The sequence below is a fragment of the Sapajus apella genome, unplaced genomic scaffold, assembly GCF_009761245.1.
Source record: "Sapajus apella isolate SASKATOON/1434 unplaced genomic scaffold, GSC_monkey_1.0 scaffold128, whole genome shotgun sequence".
Taxonomy (NCBI): Eukaryota; Metazoa; Chordata; class Mammalia; order Primates; family Cebidae; genus Sapajus; species Sapajus apella.
The window spans coordinates 4,331,709-4,349,235 of NW_022437068.1; the positions used below are offsets into that span (position 1 = coordinate 4,331,709).

General features: G+C 39.8%; 1 protein-coding gene across 14 annotated transcripts in view; it reads left to right on the forward strand.

The window, feature by feature from the left end:
- TMCC1 (transmembrane and coiled-coil domain family 1) overlaps positions 1-17,527 on the forward strand; it is a 255,819-nt gene that overhangs the window by 222,127 nt on the left and 16,165 nt on the right. For all 14 annotated transcript variants that reach the window (XM_032262377.1, XM_032262376.1, XM_032262373.1 and 11 more), the window contains one exon: positions 9,599-10,533. In XM_032262377.1, the coding sequence (XP_032118268.1) occupies positions 9,599-10,533 (935 nt within the window). The remainder of the gene's footprint in view (positions 1-9,598; positions 10,534-17,527) is intronic.

The window sequence follows — 17,527 nt, forward strand, 5'->3', positions numbered from 1 at the left end:
GTTTCAATGAGCCAAGATCACGCCATTGCACTCCAACCTGGGCAACAAGGCAGGACTCCTTCTTAAAAAGAAAAATATTAAAATAGTGTACATCAACTAGGGTTGTTTTGAGGATTAACCAAGTTAATTTAAGCAAAGCATTTAGATTTGTACCAGGTTTATAGTAAGCACTCAGTTACTACTATTACTTTTGCTACTATCATCATCATATTTACACATAAACCAGATTGAGACTTGCACTTTGATAGCCTCAGAAAATATCTGCTTATCTAAGGAATAGAAATATTCATGTAGTTCACAAAGAAGAAAAATAATTTTGGGCATGTAACCCATGTTTTGAATAAAACAGGAGGATACTACATTACGGCAATTCATGCAAGAGTTTAAATGAACTCAAGCTTTTTTATAAATTATGAAATATCTGATGTTAATATATGAAGATAAGGTACTTTGGGAAGCTTTTGAAAGTCAATCTCTGATAGAGTAAGGTCTTATAACACAGATGAAGAAGTTATAAATAACCTTGTTAAGATTTCTTGATGATACAATAAACGGAAACGCTTCAAATTTTAATGAAAGAGTGGAACATAGCCACACCCAAAAAATACTCTGAATAAATAAGAGAATAGGAAATTGTATTCATTCAACGAATATTTGAGCAGCTGCTAAGTGCCATGCACAGTTTTAGTTATTAGAGACCCAAAAGTGGACAAACCACAAAAATATCTACCTTCATGGGCCTTATATTCTAGTTTATTTTTATGAAATATAAAAATATATGTCAGAAGGTAAAAAGTTTTGTGTAGAAAAATGAAGTCAAGAAAGAAAATAGGAAGTTCATAATGGAGCCAGAGTTTGCCATTTTAAATAAGGTAGTCAGAAAAGTCCTCACTGCTAAGGTGACATTGAAGCAAAGACTTAAAGGAGGTGATGGGGCAAGCCATGTAGGTGTCTGAGAGAAGAGCATTTTAGAAAGAAGGAACACTCACTGAGTGAAAAGCCCTGACATAGGTACACGTCTTGCATGTTCCAGGAACAGGGGAGGCCATTGTAGCTGGTGACAGTGGAGTAAAGGGATGAGTAGTAAGAGATGAGGTCAGGGAGGTAATAGGATGTGGTGGTGCAGGTGTAGATCATGGCCATTGTAAGAACTTTGGCTTTTACCCTGACTGAGATAGAGAGCCACTGGAAGGCTTTAGTTGTAAAAAGAGTGTTGCAATCTGAATTACATTTTAAAAGAACTACTCTTGCCACTCTGCAGGTAATTAATTATAAAGATATTATTGCAATTATAAGAGACTGGGACAACATGGTATATACATAGTGGGTAATAATACAGACTCCATAGGTAGACTATCTGGTTTCAAACACTGAGTCTGCCACTCCTTGATTTGTGATCTTGGACAACTTAAATTCCTTATGCTTTGGTTTTCTTAGCCACAAAATGAGGGTAAATAATAATATCCATCCCATAGTTTTACTATAAGAATTAAACAACGTACTAAACACGCCAAGGGTTTAGAACAGTGCTTAGCATATACCAAGTATACTATATGTATTAGCAGCTATGATTATTAACATTGTTGTTTACTGGATATAGGGTATGTGTGAAAAAAAAGAATTGGCCAGCCGTGATAGCACAAGCCTGTAATCCCAGCACTTTGGGGGACTAAGGCAGGTAGATCACTTGAGGCCAGGAGTTTGAGACCAGCCTAGCCAACATGGCAAAACCCCACCTCTATTAAAAATTACAAAAATTAGCCAGATGTGGTGGCACACACCTATAATCTCAGCTATTAGGGAGGCTGAGGCACAAGAATCGCTTGAACCCAGGAGGCAGAGGTTGCAATGAGCTGAGATCATGCTACTATACTCCGGCCTGGGCAACAAAGCAAGACTCTGTTTCAAAAATGAATAAAAAATGAACTGACTGTTAGACATGTAAGTAGAGATACTAAGTAGGTGGTTGGATATGTGAGTTTAGTATTAAGAGAAGTATGGCCTGGTGGTATACATTTAGAATTCATCAGCAAATAAGTGATTTTTAAGAGTAAGAAGAGTAATTAGGCCTAACGTGGAATTAGGGGTATATCGTTCAAACAGGTCTTCCTTGGAGCCTCTACTCTTCACAAGCTTCCTAATAAGTCATGACAACCAGCTCAGGGAGAGTCAGATTATCATAGACCCTATTGAGCATTTTAGATTTCTTCATTGATTTAGAATTTTGTTTTATCACAATTACTTGAAATAAATAGAATTAAGCTAAGGCTGATAAATATTTTGTTTTAATGACACTGTGTCATTGAAGTATTTGTGGCAGGAATTAACTTATAAAGGAGAATTTATTGATGGCAGTTCTGTAGTCACATTGGCTTGTCTGCACACGAATTTTATATGCATTTTTAAATTCTCAGTAGTGAAAGCACCTTTTTTGTTACCTTCTCATTTTTGTGGTTAGCACATGTCCAGAAAATAGAACATAATTTTAAACATTTTCCCACATTAACAGACTTCAGACTAATCATATATAATATACTTCATTCTAAAGTCTTGTGAGAATGATTCTTGAATATCAGAGCCTGAGTACCTATTCTTTTTTTGGAGACCCTGTCACCCAGGCTGGAGTGCAGTGGCATGATCTGAGCTCACTAAAGTTCTGACCTCCTAGGCTCAAGCAATTCCCCCACCTCAGCCTCCTGAGTGGCTGGGACTACAGAGGTGTGCCACCACACCTGGCTAATTTTTGTATTTTTTTTGTAGGGACGGGGTTTTGCCACATTGCCCAGATTAGTCTCGAACTCCTGAGCACAAGTGATCTGTCCATCTTGGCCTCCCAAAGTGCTGGGATTAGAGGCGTAAGCCACCACACCCAGCCAATTTCTTAATTTTTTCTTGTTACAAATACGTATTTGTATTTTGAGTAATGAACATAGAGGCCAGGTTAAGTAATGGAAGAAGGTAATTAGTGTACCATGTTTGGCAGGTACCATCTGACTTAACATATCTGTAACATTTTTTTTTAAACCTCATTAGAAAATGAGCCGGGCGCGGTGGCTCACGCTTGTAATCCCAGCACTTTGGGAGGCCGGGGCGGGTGGATCACGAGGTCAAGAGATCGAGACCATCCTGGTCAACATGGTGAAACCCCGCCTCTACTAAAACTACAAAACATTAGCTGGGCATGGTGGTGCGTGCCTGTAATCCCAGCTACTCAGGAGGCTGAGGCAGGAGAATTGCTTGAACCCAGGAGGCGGAGGTTGCGGTGAGCCGAGATCGCGCCATTGCACTCCAGCCTGGGTAACGAGCGAAACTCCATCTTCAAAAAAAAAAAAGAAAAGAAAAGAAAAGAAAATGATAACTCCATTGTATAGATGAGAAAACGAAGATTAAAAGAGAACAAGTAGGTGACCCATAACCACACAGATAATAAGGTGAGAAAGCCAGGTTTGAACCTAGGTCTTTTTATTCTTGTCAATGCCCTTTCCATACTACATTGCTTTTACACATGATAATTCTCAAAGCTGGGTGCTGTTGTTTTCTAACACTTGCATTGACTTAGAAAAAGTAGAAAGAGCTAAATAACAAAGCTAAGTTAAATACTGTGCCCTAAATGGCACCAATCTGCCCCGATTAATCTATATTTTGAGGCATTGCTGTTTAGGTTTTCTCTTGGGTTGTTTTCTGTCAATTAATTCAGATCAGTTAATAGATAATTTTAAGTCTGGCAAACTATCTCTTAATACTAAGAGATACAATGCAGACAAAGCAGTATAGTCTGTTTGTTATAGCAACGGATCAGAATTGTGGCTTCTGACCATATCCCTACCTTTTTAGCACATTGCCTTGCGTATAATAAATAGTCAAAATATATTTAACTGACTGATTTTTACCTTTTTCTATACAAATTAATTACAAATTCTAACATTAGCTATGAATGGGCAGTATTTGATACACTGATGCCCTGAACTCTGACAGGGGGTACGAAAGTCCCTCAGGATATGGTCAAAAAAAGACACCCTGTTGAGTAGGTGGGACTGCTGCTGCTTTCCTCATCCTGCCTCATAATAACTGGTGGTGGGAGACAATCAAGTCATTTGTAAATTAGGGATAATAGAATCTGTAATGTTGTTTTTAAAATTGGAAGGTTAGCTAGCCAAGTGCATAGTCACAAGGCCAACTACATCTATCATAGGTGACTATATTACTTTGATTGTAGTGTTGAATTGCATTATTCTTTTGGTTCAGACTCTCTACATATCCCTTGTTCATGCCTGAAATGTGGAAAGATCTTGGAAATGAACATATTCTGGAATCTGTTAATACTTAAATTTTTTTTTTTTTTTTTTTTTTTTTGAGACGGGGTTTTACTCATGTTACCCAGGCTGGAGTGCAATGGCGCGATCTCGGCTCACCGCAACCTCCGCCTCCTGGGTTCAGGCAATTCTCCTGCCTCAGCCTCCTAAGTAGCTGGGATTACAGGCACGCACCACCATGCCCAGCTAATGTTTTTGTATTTTTAGTAGAGACGGGGTTTCACCATGTTGACCAGGATGGTCTCGATTTCTTGACCTCGTGATCCACCCGCCTCGGCCTCCCACAGTGCTGGGATTACAGGCTTGAGCCACCGCGCCCGGCCGATACTTAAATTTTTAAAAGAACTACTTTCATGGCACAAAAACAGCAGCCAGTGCTAACAACTTACTCTGTGCCAGGTACTATTCTAAGCCTTTTATATTTGTTGACCCATTTTATCCTCACAATTGTCTTCTAAAGTGAGCATTAGCATTTTACAGTATTACAGTTGACGAAATGGCTACGGAGGTTAAGTAACTTGTCCAAATAACTTGCCAGATTTGAACCCAAGCAGTTTGTGCCAGAATCTGTGCTTCACTACTATACTATATGGAGGCAGACTCAATAATCATGTTTTTTGGATTTGTGCCTTTCTGTATATGTTTAAGAAAAACCTTCTTTATTTTCCAACGCCGCCTTTGAAAGGTTTTTAAATTTTGCCTTTTTCATTTGAGATTTAATTGTCTACCTGGAATGAGTTAGAAATCTAATTTTATGGCCAGGCCCAGTGGCTCACACCTGTAATCCCAGCATTTTGGGAGGCTAACTAAGGCCAGTGTATCAACTGGGGTCAGGAGTTCGAGACCAGCCTGGCAAACATGGTGAAACCCCATCTCTACTAAAAATACAAGAAAACTAGCTGGGCATGATGGCAGGTGCCTATAATCCCAGCCACTCAGGAGGCTGAGGCAGGAGAATCCTTTGAACCCTGGAGGCGGAGGTTGCAGTAAGCTAAGATTACACCATTGCACTCCAGCCTGGGCAACAAGAATGAAACTCTATGGCCGGGCGCGGTGGCTCAAGCCTGTAATCCCAGCACTTTGGGAGGCCGAGGCGGGTGGATCACGAGGTCAAGAGATCGAGACCATCCTGGTCAACATGGTGAAACCCCATCTCTATTAAAAATACAAAAAATTAGCTGGGCATGGTGGTGCGTGCCTGTAATCCCAGCTATTCAGGAGGCTGAGGCAGGAGAATTGCCTGAACCCAGGAGGCGGAGGTTGCGGTGAGCCGAGATCGCGCCATTGCACTCCAGCCTGGGTAACATGAGTGAAACTCCATCTCAAAAAAAAAAAAAGAATGAAACTCTGTCTCAAATAAAAGATAATCTAATTTTATATTGTTATATATGGACAGCCTAATATGCCAGCAAAGGCTGTTGAAAAAGGGAATCACTTTTCAGTTGATGCCTTCATAACTCACAGCTAAATGCTAAGTATTTATGCCTAGAGCATGGACTTCAAAGGACTTTGTTCCTAACTCAGGATATATCAAGACTGTTCTCCTCCCTTGTCCTGTGATTCTGTAGTCCAGTGTAGCTTTCTCTTTCTTTCCTCCTTTACTCTCCCTCTCTGCCACCTCACTCTTCTTTGTCCTCTCCTTTGGTCTTTTCCTCTCTCCTCCCCTCTCTGCATCTTCTTCGTCTCTTCCCCTCCCCTTATTTCTCCTTTAAAAAAATTTGTTTCTGCAAGAATTGGGAGGAGTTGAGTAAACCAGTGATTCATGGTTTCAGGTGTTAAACTACCTTACTGCTGAAGTTGTGGGTTAGTTTTCTTTAGAAGCTGAAGACCTTGGGTTCTATCAGCTGTACTCTTGCAGGCATGTTGATGATTCTGAGCAGGAGCCAGACACACTGTGGCTCCAAATAGCCCAGGTGGGTCAGAAGTCAGATTAAAGACAGCCTACTTTATTTCTTAAGTTACTGTGTAAGGAAACAACATCACATCTAAAATGTGACCACTTGTAAATATGGGGATATGTTCTGAGGAATGCAGTTAGAGAGTTTTATTAATGTGCAAACATCACTGAATGTGCTTACACAAACCTATATGGTATAGCCTACTCCACACCTAGGCTATGTGGTATAGCCTATTGCTTCTAGGCTACAAACCTGTACAGCAGGTTACTGTACTGAATACTGTTGGCAGTGTACCACAGTGGGATTTGTGTATCTAAACATAGCTAAACAAAGAAAAGATATAGTAAAAATTGGTATTATAGTCTTATGGAACCACTGTTGTATATGCAGTCCATCATTGACTGAAATGTCATTATGCAACATGTGACTATATGTTGAAAATTTAGTGTAGAGTTTCCTTTTTTTCATTTTAGAGATATAATCAAATAGGATCATGGCTAATAGCTCACTGCAACCTCTGCCTCCCAGGCTCAAGCTATCCTCTCACCTCAGCCTCCTGAGCAGCTGGGACTTCAGACACATGCCACCATGCCCAGCTAATTTTTAAATTTTTTTGTAGAGATGGGGTTTCACCATGTTGCCCAGGCTGGTCTCAAGCTCCTGGGCTCAAGCAAACCTTGGCCTCCCAAAGTGCTGAGATTACAGGCACGAGCCACTGTGCCTGGCCATAGCTACACTTCTTTAGTCAACAGATTGCATGTAAGTTAATATTCATATTAATATCAGAGAACCTAAGAAAGAGAACTAGAGCATGCTGAAGCTTTTAGAGTCTTGGATCTAGTGACATTCTTATATTTGCTTTCCTTTATATTGTGGTAGATTTTGAGCTTAATTATTAAACGTAAATACTCATCAAGGTCAAGAATCTGAAATCTCATTCAGAAAGAAAATGCAACAATTAGAACCTTGTACAACCTAGAAGACATTGGGCACTGAATAAAGCGGATTTTCAGGATCTCTCGTTGCAACTCTTGGGACCTTGGTTATCTGGAACTCTGGCTGTTCCTCCCTTCTGCAGTCTCTGGCCATTTTACTGCTTGTTAGCATGTACCAAAAGATGAATTGGGCAGAAGGAAGAAGTGACACAAAACAGTTATTGTGCTGGTCTCTAACTATTCCGGATATTCTCTTTTATTAACTAGTGGAGCGTAATGTTATTTTGTCATTAATTTCAGTATTAAGTTCCCTTTTGATTTTATTTAAATGCACAGTATTTCTCATTTGTTCATCTAGAAAGAAAGTATTGTTTGTATTCACATCAATGGTAATGTATTGAATTCAGTAATGAGCTAAATGTGTTTCATGGCTCAGACATCAGCATAGCTCCTGCTCACATGGCAAACTGAGGTAATACATCCCAGATGAAGAAAAGATAGAAGATGTTATCTCTAGGTTAATTATTGGCATTTCATAAATATTGAAATATATTTGAGTGATAAATATCAAAACAAAGTTGGTGCATTATTGTCATGAAAATATGAGGAAGGAGGTAACCTTGTATATGGTTCTTTCTGCTACCTGGTACAGATTAAGATGGGAACCAAGAAAAGGGGTATGATCTTAGTCTACAGGATGGTAATTTGACACTTATACTGGGGAGTTTTATTACCCTAAGAAGGTTATTTTATTACTCAATATTCATTACTCTGTTGCAGTTTTTTTTTTTTTTTTTTTTTCCTTTTAGAGACAGGGTCTCGCTCTGTCACTCAGGCTGGAGTACAGTGGTGCAGTCATAGCTCACTGCAGCCTGGAACTACTGGGCTCGAGTGATCCTCCCACCTCACTTCCCTAGTAGCTAGGACTACAGGCGGGTGCCACCATACCTGTCTAATTTAAAAAAAAAAAAAAATGTGTAGAGAGTGGGGGTCTCACTGTGTTGCCTGGGGTGGTCTTGAACTCTTGGCCTCAAGTGATCCTTCTCCTTTGGCCTCCCAAAGCACTGGGATTATAGACGTGAGCCACTGTGCCTGGCCAAGAACAGTTTTTTCTAGAGCCTTCTTCTTTGGGCCCTACTCAAATTCACCACCACAAACCACACCCATGGATGACGTCCTAAAGGATTTTTTTTCTCCTGAATTTGGGAAACTTGACCTCCCCAGATTTAGCTAACTGTGTTGAATAGTGAACATTTATGCTTTTAAATCTGACTGTCTTGTCTTTTTCTTCAACTCCTTTGAATTGTTCTCACCCACACGAAAGGAAAAGTATATGTGCTTTGGAGTCCCTTGCTTAACAAAAGCCTTTTACTGGATAAAAGTCACAAAATTTGGGCTCCAAAAGATCTGACCTTTGTCCCTGACTTATTTATTTAGCTCTTACTGTTCCTGTCCCTGAGTTTTCAAGTTTTCTTGCCCAACATTATCACCTTTTATTTGGTAATATTCACCTCTGCCACTTTCAGCAGTACATTCCCATCTTGCCTACAACCATCTCTAGCTACCAATTAAGTGTCCTTAGAATATAGAGAATGATCCATTACCTTTGACGTGATTTAGATAAAAAACATTGTAATAAAAATTGCATTTTTTTTTTCGAGACGAAGTCTTGCTCTGTCGCCAGGCTGGAGCGCAGTGGTGCAATCTCAGCTCACTGCAACTTCCGCCTCCTGGGTTCAAGCTATTCTTCTGGCTCAGCCTCCCTAGTAGCTGGGACTACAGGCACGTGCCACTACACTTGGCTAATTTTTTTTTTTTTTTAATAGAGACGGGGTTTCACTGTGTTGGCCAGAATGGTCTCGATCTCTCTACTTTGTGATCCGCCTGCCTCGGCCTCCCAAAGGGCTGGGATTACAGGCATGAGCCACTGTGCCCCACCTCTGAAAATTGCATTTTTTAATCTAGCCAGTAGCATACCTATTCTGTCGGCATTTTTAGGTGACCATAATCTATAAGCGTGGATTAGAATTACAGTGATGTCTGAACACAAAAAGGGTTTTCATATAACTGGAATGCAAATGCAACTTGTTTTACGTAGATGTTCTTCTGAATAGAAATTATATGTAAAGAAAGTGAATTAATTCATACTTGAAGCTCACTAAGGGAGTTTTATTGTGTGAAGAAACACTGAAAAATCCTCTAGGAAAGGAAGACTCCACAGCTTATATCTTGTGCAGATCTTTTTTCATATATCTGTTTTGCTTAACGTATACTTGTATAAGGACAGTATATAAGAGAGAGACAGGGCTTGCATAGGACAAGGGGGAATTACGGGGCAGTTAACTATTGAGATTTGAAAGTAGATACGTTTCCAGTACATTGTGGCCCGTTGATTTTGGAGACCTAGTCCTCTTGGGCTTCTTCTAACATCTACCTCTTGTTTATACGATAGATCGAGCGGTTGGAAGTAAGCAGCCTTGCCCAAACATCCAGTGCAGTGGCCTCCAGTACTGATGGCAGCATCCACACAGACTCCGTGGATGGAACACCAGACCCTCAGCGCACAAAGGCTGCCATTGCTCACCTGCAGCAGAAGATCCTGAAGCTCACAGAACAAATCAAGATTGCACAAACAGCCCGGGACGACAACGTTGCTGAATACTTGAAGCTTGCCAACAGCGCAGACAAACAGCAGGCTGCCCGCATTAAGCAGGTCTTTGAGAAGAAGAACCAGAAATCTGCCCAAACTATCCTCCAGCTGCAAAAGAAACTTGAGCACTACCACAGGAAGCTCAGAGAAGTGGAGCAGAATGGGATCCCCCGGCAGCCGAAGGATGTCTTCAGGGACATGCACCAGGGTCTGAAGGATGTGGGAGCAAAGGTGACTGGCTTCAGTGAAGGTGTGGTGGATAGTGTCAAAGGTGGGTTTTCCAGCTTCTCCCAGGCCACCCATTCAGCAGCAGGCGCTGTAGTCTCAAAGCCCAGAGAGATTGCCTCACTCATTCGGAACAAATTTGGCAGTGCAGACAACATCCCCAACCTGAAGGACTCTTTAGAGGAAGGGCAAGTGGATGAGGCAGGGAAGACTTTGGGAGTGATTTCAAACTTTCAGTCGAGCCCAAAATATGGTAGTGAAGAAGATTGTTCTAGTGCCACTTCAGGCTCAGTGGGAGCCAACAGCACCACAGGGGGCATCGTTGTAGGAGCATCTAGCTCCAAAACAAACACCCTGGACATGCAAAGCTCAGGATTTGATGCACTACTACATGAGATCCAGGAGATACGGGAAACCCAGGCCAGACTGGAGGAATCCTTTGAGACTCTCAAGGAACATTATCAGAGGGACTATTCCTTAATAATGCAGACCCTACAGGAGGAGCGATATAGGTAAGCCACGTGGAATTAATATCTGAAGTTGTTTGTGTAGGTTTCCCCTTCCTTTAGATACGGGGAAATGGCTTTAGAAAGCCTTTGTTGGGCCAGACGCAGTGGCTTATGCCTATAATCCCACCACTTTGGGAAGCTGAGGTGGGCAGATCATGAGGTCAGAAGATCAAGACCATCCTGATTAACATGGTGAAACCCCATCTCTACTAAAAATACAAAAAAAATTGCCAGCCATGGTGACATGTGCCTGTAGTCCCAGCTACTCAGGAGGCTGAGGCAGGAGAATCACTTGAACCCAGGAGGCTGAGGTTGCAGTGAGCTGAGATCATGCCACTGCACTCCAGCTTGGAAAACAGAGTGAGACTCCATCCCAAAAAAAAACAACAACAAAAAAGTCTTTGTCTTTCTCTAGCGTGTCCAGAGCACTTTCACTATGTCTTAAGACAGCCACATGAGTTCCTGATGAAGCATTGTTACAACTTTCCAGTCTTCCATGCCAGTTTAGAACTTTAAAATGAAGTCCAAGCTTTCTAAAGTATTCTACCTGTGTATTTATAATTACAAAACTACACAATCATTGCAGTATGTAACTGTACTAAATTGAATTCAGAAGACCTATAATTCTTAGAGCTGTGTAGATACAAAGATATCACCCAGGCAAAATGTAGTGACTTTTATAGATATTTGGCCTTAAATACACTTATCTGGGCAATTGGTATAGAAATATTAGACTGGAAATAAAACCAAGTCAGAATGTTTGTTACCTTTATTATGAATTGACAAATGTTTGAATGAGATTGGACTTAAACATGAAATGTTTCTACAGGAGTTGGAAAGTTGGAAAGCCTCAAAAGGCTAAGTGCTTTGAATCATAGTCTGTTAAAGGTAGAAGCTGATCTCTTGGGTGTGTTTCATATTACACTACATATTCATATTAGACCATTCTTGGCTGTAGTCCAAATATGTGTCCTTTCTGTTTCCTTCACATGCAGTGAAGAAAAATATTATCTGTGGATAGATCCAAACTTTGTTAGCCAGAGACAGGCCACCTAATGATGCAAATTGAGGACTAGTCTTACGGGAGCTACAGGTCAAGTTAGGCTTTGAAGGACCTAGGTTCTAGCCGTGTCCCAATTTTTTTTTTTTTAATATAAATTTAAAATTTTCTTTTGGCTCTGAGTACAGACCCAATTATTAACTAGAGGAAATCCTTAGTACTTCTACTGTAATATCAGGAGTTGAACAGATAATCTCTTAATATCCCTTTCACCTTTTAAAAAGTGTTTTTAGAAATTTGCTTTTATAAGGTATTTAGGGTCTGAAACAAATTGTTCACATGTATAAATTAGCTCTAAGAAGAGTTACAACAGCAAGTTTTTTTCAGAGGGTGAAAACACTAATTAGTAATTCAGCCTGCCTCTTTTCCTACTCTTCTGTTCTTTAATTCTAACTTAAGACTTCAAGGGAGAAGGAAAGAGAAGTGGTTGTGGGAAGGAGAATTAAAGTTCTAAAAACAAATACTGTACATTACTATTTTTATTTCAATGTTTTATAAATTCTTTAGTATACTGAGAAGACAATGTCTTATTCAATAAGTGATATAACAGACATTCAAATGGACTCTAAAAATAAAACAGCTGGTTGTTTGTACCATATTAAATCCAACTCCCAAGTTCAAATTCCAGTTTTTCCACTTACTAACCTTGAAAACCTGGGCAAGTTTCTTCAATTCTCTAAGTCTTGGTTTCCTTATCCCTAACATAGAAATAATAATAGTTCTTTATAAGATTATTGTGACATTTAAGTGAAATTATTTGGGTAAAGCACATAGCTCATCCATAGTGCTCTATGGATGTTAAGGGAGCAGCTGCTGTTAACCCAACTTAGAACATGAAGACATTCCACAGTCAGTTAAAACAAATTTTAAAACCACAAAAAAAAACTGCCTACTTTGACTACTGTATTTTGTTTTTGTTTTGGACTGGCTTTGTTTTGTTTTTGGTGCCCATGTTGGAATGCAGTGGCGTGATCTTGGCTCACTATAGCCTCCACCTCCTGGGCTCAAGTGATCCTCGAATCTCAACCTCCTGAGTAGCTGGGACTACAGGTGTGCACCACCACACCTGGCTCATTTTTTAATTTTTTTTTTTTTTTTTTTTTTTTTTTTTGTAGAAACAGGGTCTCATTATGTTCCCCAGACTGGTCTTGAACTCCTGGGCTCCAGCAATCTGCCCTTCTTGGCCTCCCCAAGTGCTGGGATTACAGGTGTGAGCCACCATGCCCCTGCCAACTCCTCTATTTTGAATGGATACCTTGCAGTTTTTAAACTGCCTCAGAGCTTAAAATTCATGTAGAGCTTGTTAGGTCTTCACGTCAAGATGTAGAAAGTCAAGATATGAGAAAATCAAAAACAGGTCTCTCAAGCCACCTTTGAATCCCTTTAGTGTAAGTCAGAGACAGAATAGAATATTAGCTGCTCATTAACACTTCATTAGAAGAATCAAGTTCAAGCCACTTAGGAGGTAATGAGCAGTGCGTTTGTTTCATTGCACATTGGGTTCTTTCTAGTAGGTAAATGACTAGTTTTATGGAATGAAAACAGAATAAAGAAAACTTGAATTTTCAAGAAGAGAGGTAAAACCAGGTGGATAAGGAGAAGACATAATATGTAATCTGACTTGTTTTGTTTTCCCACTTATGCTTTAGAATGATTTTTTCCTTAAAACATAATCTTGACAAAAGAAAGCCTTTTTTCCCCCCTAAGAAAGGGAGTGGAAATGTCACAACTATTTTACTTTATTTTTGTTGTTCCAGTAATTCCCTGTATAATGCAGATAGAGATTTCCCCTCCATTATATATGGCTTTACACAGTAAATATATTCATCTAATTTTGCTGATCTTTAAATGCTTTCACAGAAATAAAATTTTTTCTTTTCTTTTTTTCTGAGATGGAGTCTCGCTCTGTAGCCCAGACTGGAGTGCAGTGGCGTGATCTCGACTCACTGCAACCTCTGCCTCCCAAGTCCCAGTTCAAGCAATTCTCCTACCTCAGCCTCCCAAGTGCTGGGATTACAGGCACGAGCCACCATGCCCAGCTAATTAAAATTTTTCTACAAATTGAAGTCTTTTTTTTTTTTTTTTTTTTTTTTTTTTTTTTTTTTTAAAGCGTCAAGGTCTTGCTATATTGCCCTGCTGGTCTTGAGCTCCTGGCTCAAGCAGTGCTTCGACTTCTGCCTCCTGAGTAGCTGGGACTGCAGACGCATGCCACCACGCCTGGCTTTGAAATCTATTTTTTGTTGTTGTTTTTTGAGATTCTTATTGCCCAGGCTGGAATACAGTGGCGCAGTCTCAGCTCACTGCAACCTCTGCCTCCCGGGTTCAAGTGATTCTCCTGCCTTAGCCTCCTGAGTAGCTGGGATTACAGGTGTCCCATGCCCAGGTAATTTTTTGTATTTTTAGTAGACACAGGGTTTCACTGTGTTGACCAGTATGGTCTCAAACTCCTGACCTCAGGTGATCCACCGGCCTCGGCCACCCAGAGTGCTGGGATTACAGACATGAGCAATCACGCCTGGCCAGAAACCTATTTTAAGCACTGATACTTTTCACATTTTAAACATTTTTGGGAAATTTCTCTGCCTTCTTTTACAAAGTACACTGAACCTAACTTAATGGAAAAAGCTTAGATATGGTAGTATTCTAGCTTAGAGTGATACTCTCAGGTTAGTGAAACTACATTTATGTGCCTCTACAGTAAATGGTCCTAGGCTTTTTTTAGTTCATCTGCTTTTTTTATAATTTTTTTTCTCCTTTCCATTTCTTCTCTACACTGTGAGTGAGCTGCCTGCAGCAGCCTCTCTTTACTAATTCTACTTCTACTCTGTTGTAGGCTTTGCTTTGTGTGTAGGAAGAAAGTAGGCTGTGGATGGAGATTCTTCTGTGACCAAGAACCAGTTAATTCATGCATGGCTGCTCTAGATACATTTTTTTTTTCTATGCTTTAGTTTATTTTACTAGTATCTGAGTTGATGAGAGGGAGGCCATGCACAGTGTTGCTGCTTTATTTGATGATGTTGGTGACAAGGCCACTACCACTAACAGTATTAGCTTAAACTCCTATGAAGTGCCTAGTGCTAGATGCTTTAGGTATATTTGCCAACCCTCACAATAGCCCTACAGGTAAATTGTATTATTCCCATTTTAAAGATGAGGAAATTAAGGCTCAGTGGGGTTTTAAAATTTGCCAAAGGTCACTCAGTAAGTGGTAGAGCCAAGATTCAAAACCCAGTTTTATCTGACTTCAAATTCAGTGTTGTTTTCATACCAGGATATTTTCAAAGCTCAGTCCTGAAATCTATATGGTTTAAAGTCTAGCTCTCTGAAGCATTAGATGCATTGGCAATGGGTATTAGTATCCCAAGTTGAAGTAAATGTTTTCTGTAAGTTGAGTCACTGTTTTTAACATATTATATAAAAATTCTATGAATATGCAAGCTCTGGAAAGTTTCCTAGGCCAGTACAACAGTGTAGTTAAATAGGTGAAACCTTCCTAAGGAAATCCTTACTCCAGTTAATATTTCCCCTTCTCAGAGTCCCTTCTCAATAATGTCCTTCACTTAATGTATTTCCACTGCTGTCTACCTGAGTGAGTAGCTCCAGGTGAAGATAGTTGCCCAAGACTGTCTCCTTAACTCTGGAATAATCAGAAACATTTCAAAGCCTATAGAGTACAGTCTCTCTCTCTTTGTCCACATAATTGTGCCGTGACTGACACAGTATTTTTTCAGTACCCACATGCACTTACCCTAGGAAGCCATTGTGGCAGAGCTTGGATCTGAACTCCACCTCAACCTTTGACTAGTGACTAGGTATTGAATTTTACCATTGTGCTTTCAGCTGTGAGTGAGATCGTGTACTTGGCAAAGGCAGAAGACAAAGTTTAGAAATTGTTTTAAGTAATGAGACCTGTGCTGACTTCAGATTCTTGTCCAGTTTCTTCATCCTATGTTTGTTAGTGGCAGCTGGGTGCATAGTACTTCAGAAGTAGAAGGGACCCTTAGATATCTAGATTAATCTCATTTACAGATGAGAACACTGAAGCACAGAAAGATAAAGTGACTTTTGCCAGGTCACACAATAAAATGGTTTTACGTATATTTAATTTCCTGCTAGAAACTAAGGAATAGTTCTGTTCCTGTAGTGAATGTAAATATATTAATGGGCTACCAAAAGAAAAAGTTCAGCTATAGCAAGATGTACTCAAAATAAGAGAGAACTAGGAAAACATTCATTGAGAGTTTTGCTGGTTTCTTTGGTAGTTTTTTCTTAGGGGATCTGGCCTGGAATCCTACTGAGCTACTGCCTGTATAAAGCAGTGTCATGTAGGGCAGGCTAAAAACCCTCCAGGTGTTGATAAGCATTAGTGCCATTTTGAAAGCTTGTATTTGAAGGGGATTACTGTCCTTTGGAAATCAGCTTCTGAGAATGTTTGCATTAAACCCAGGGATATTTTAAATTGCACTGAGTCATAAAAACAAAAATACAGAAGGAGACAGTCATCCTGGGCAGTCATCACATGCAGTAGAACAGTTAGTAACTAGACTGACCCAATTAGGCACAGGCTGTTAGAGTTCTAAATAAACAAATGTTTTTTTAAATATAATTTTAGTTGATTTGACCATCATTGGATGTAAGACCAATGCTTATGCTCAGAGATGGCTGTTTTAGCCCCTTTATTCTAGGTGTGAGACCTGTCAACTGAAAAGTGATCTGAGAATTTCCAGAAGATATGTAGGCTAGATTTGGACAATAAATTTGAAATAGAAACTAAGGATATTGAATCAAATTAGCCCTTCATTTATAAGAGAAGCAAAATACCAATTAGGATTATTCTTATGAAGTATACGACCTTCCATAAAAGAGATTTATGGGTGAGCTCATCCTAGTTTAGCCACTAAAAAGGAATGGAGGGGATTAATTAATTAACCTTATTCCTTGAAGTGGACAAACTTTAATTTGCTTGCCAGTTCTGAATAGATTACATAACTATCTGAGCCTCAGTTTCTCCCTCTGTAAAAACGTAATATTTATTGTACATGATTGTTGAAATTATTAAAGGAGATAACATACATGGAAGTACCTAGTATGACATTTGGTTAAGAGTAGGAGCTCAACAAATGCTCCCTCCTCCACTTTTTCTAGGGGAATACAAAGATCTGGGTTGTGCCATAATGTTAGAAAGCTGTCATTACCAAGTCTATAAGTTGCCCAGAAAGTCTCTCTAGTTTTTATTTATTCCCTGTATTCTTTAGATACTTACTGTTTTCTTGTCTTTAAGATAATACGTTACCTACTCTTTAAATTTTATGGGGGACTGATATCTTTTCCCCTTTTCAGCAGAAGGCTAGTTCAGTGTTTCTTAGCCTCTTTTCAGGCTTCAACACAAAAAAAGGTAACAAAAGATAAGGAGAAAAAAATCCACTTTCCCCAATTCAGCTAGGAATCTATTCAGGCTCCCACCACATTTCATACCCCCATCCCCTAGCTATATCTGTCTACTTTGGTCAAACACTGTCAGAAGCTATTTTGGGTCTCTGGTATGCATTTGGGAAATAGTCCAGTCTTCTCCTGTAGTTGGCCTGTGGGTGTTTGCCCTTGGACCTAGCTCTTCCTGTTTCTCTCAGTACCTGCTCTACAAGTTTCTTCAGCCATCCTGCCATAGTGACCTATTGCCAAACTAGGGAAGCATCATTGGTTCTCAGAGATGGCTCCAAACTTTTGAGCCACACCCAAAGAGAAATGCTTTAGGTCAAAGCATTCCCAGCCTGTGCACTCAACCTAGTCTCCCATTCATCAGGAATTTGACACAAAAGGGCCTGGCTTATCTCTGATCTACGAAGGTGACTACTGTGTTGATTAATCTAGTGACCAAAACACTTTCAAGTTTAGTATTTATTTATGAATTTTTTACCTACAACAAAATCTTGATGCGTT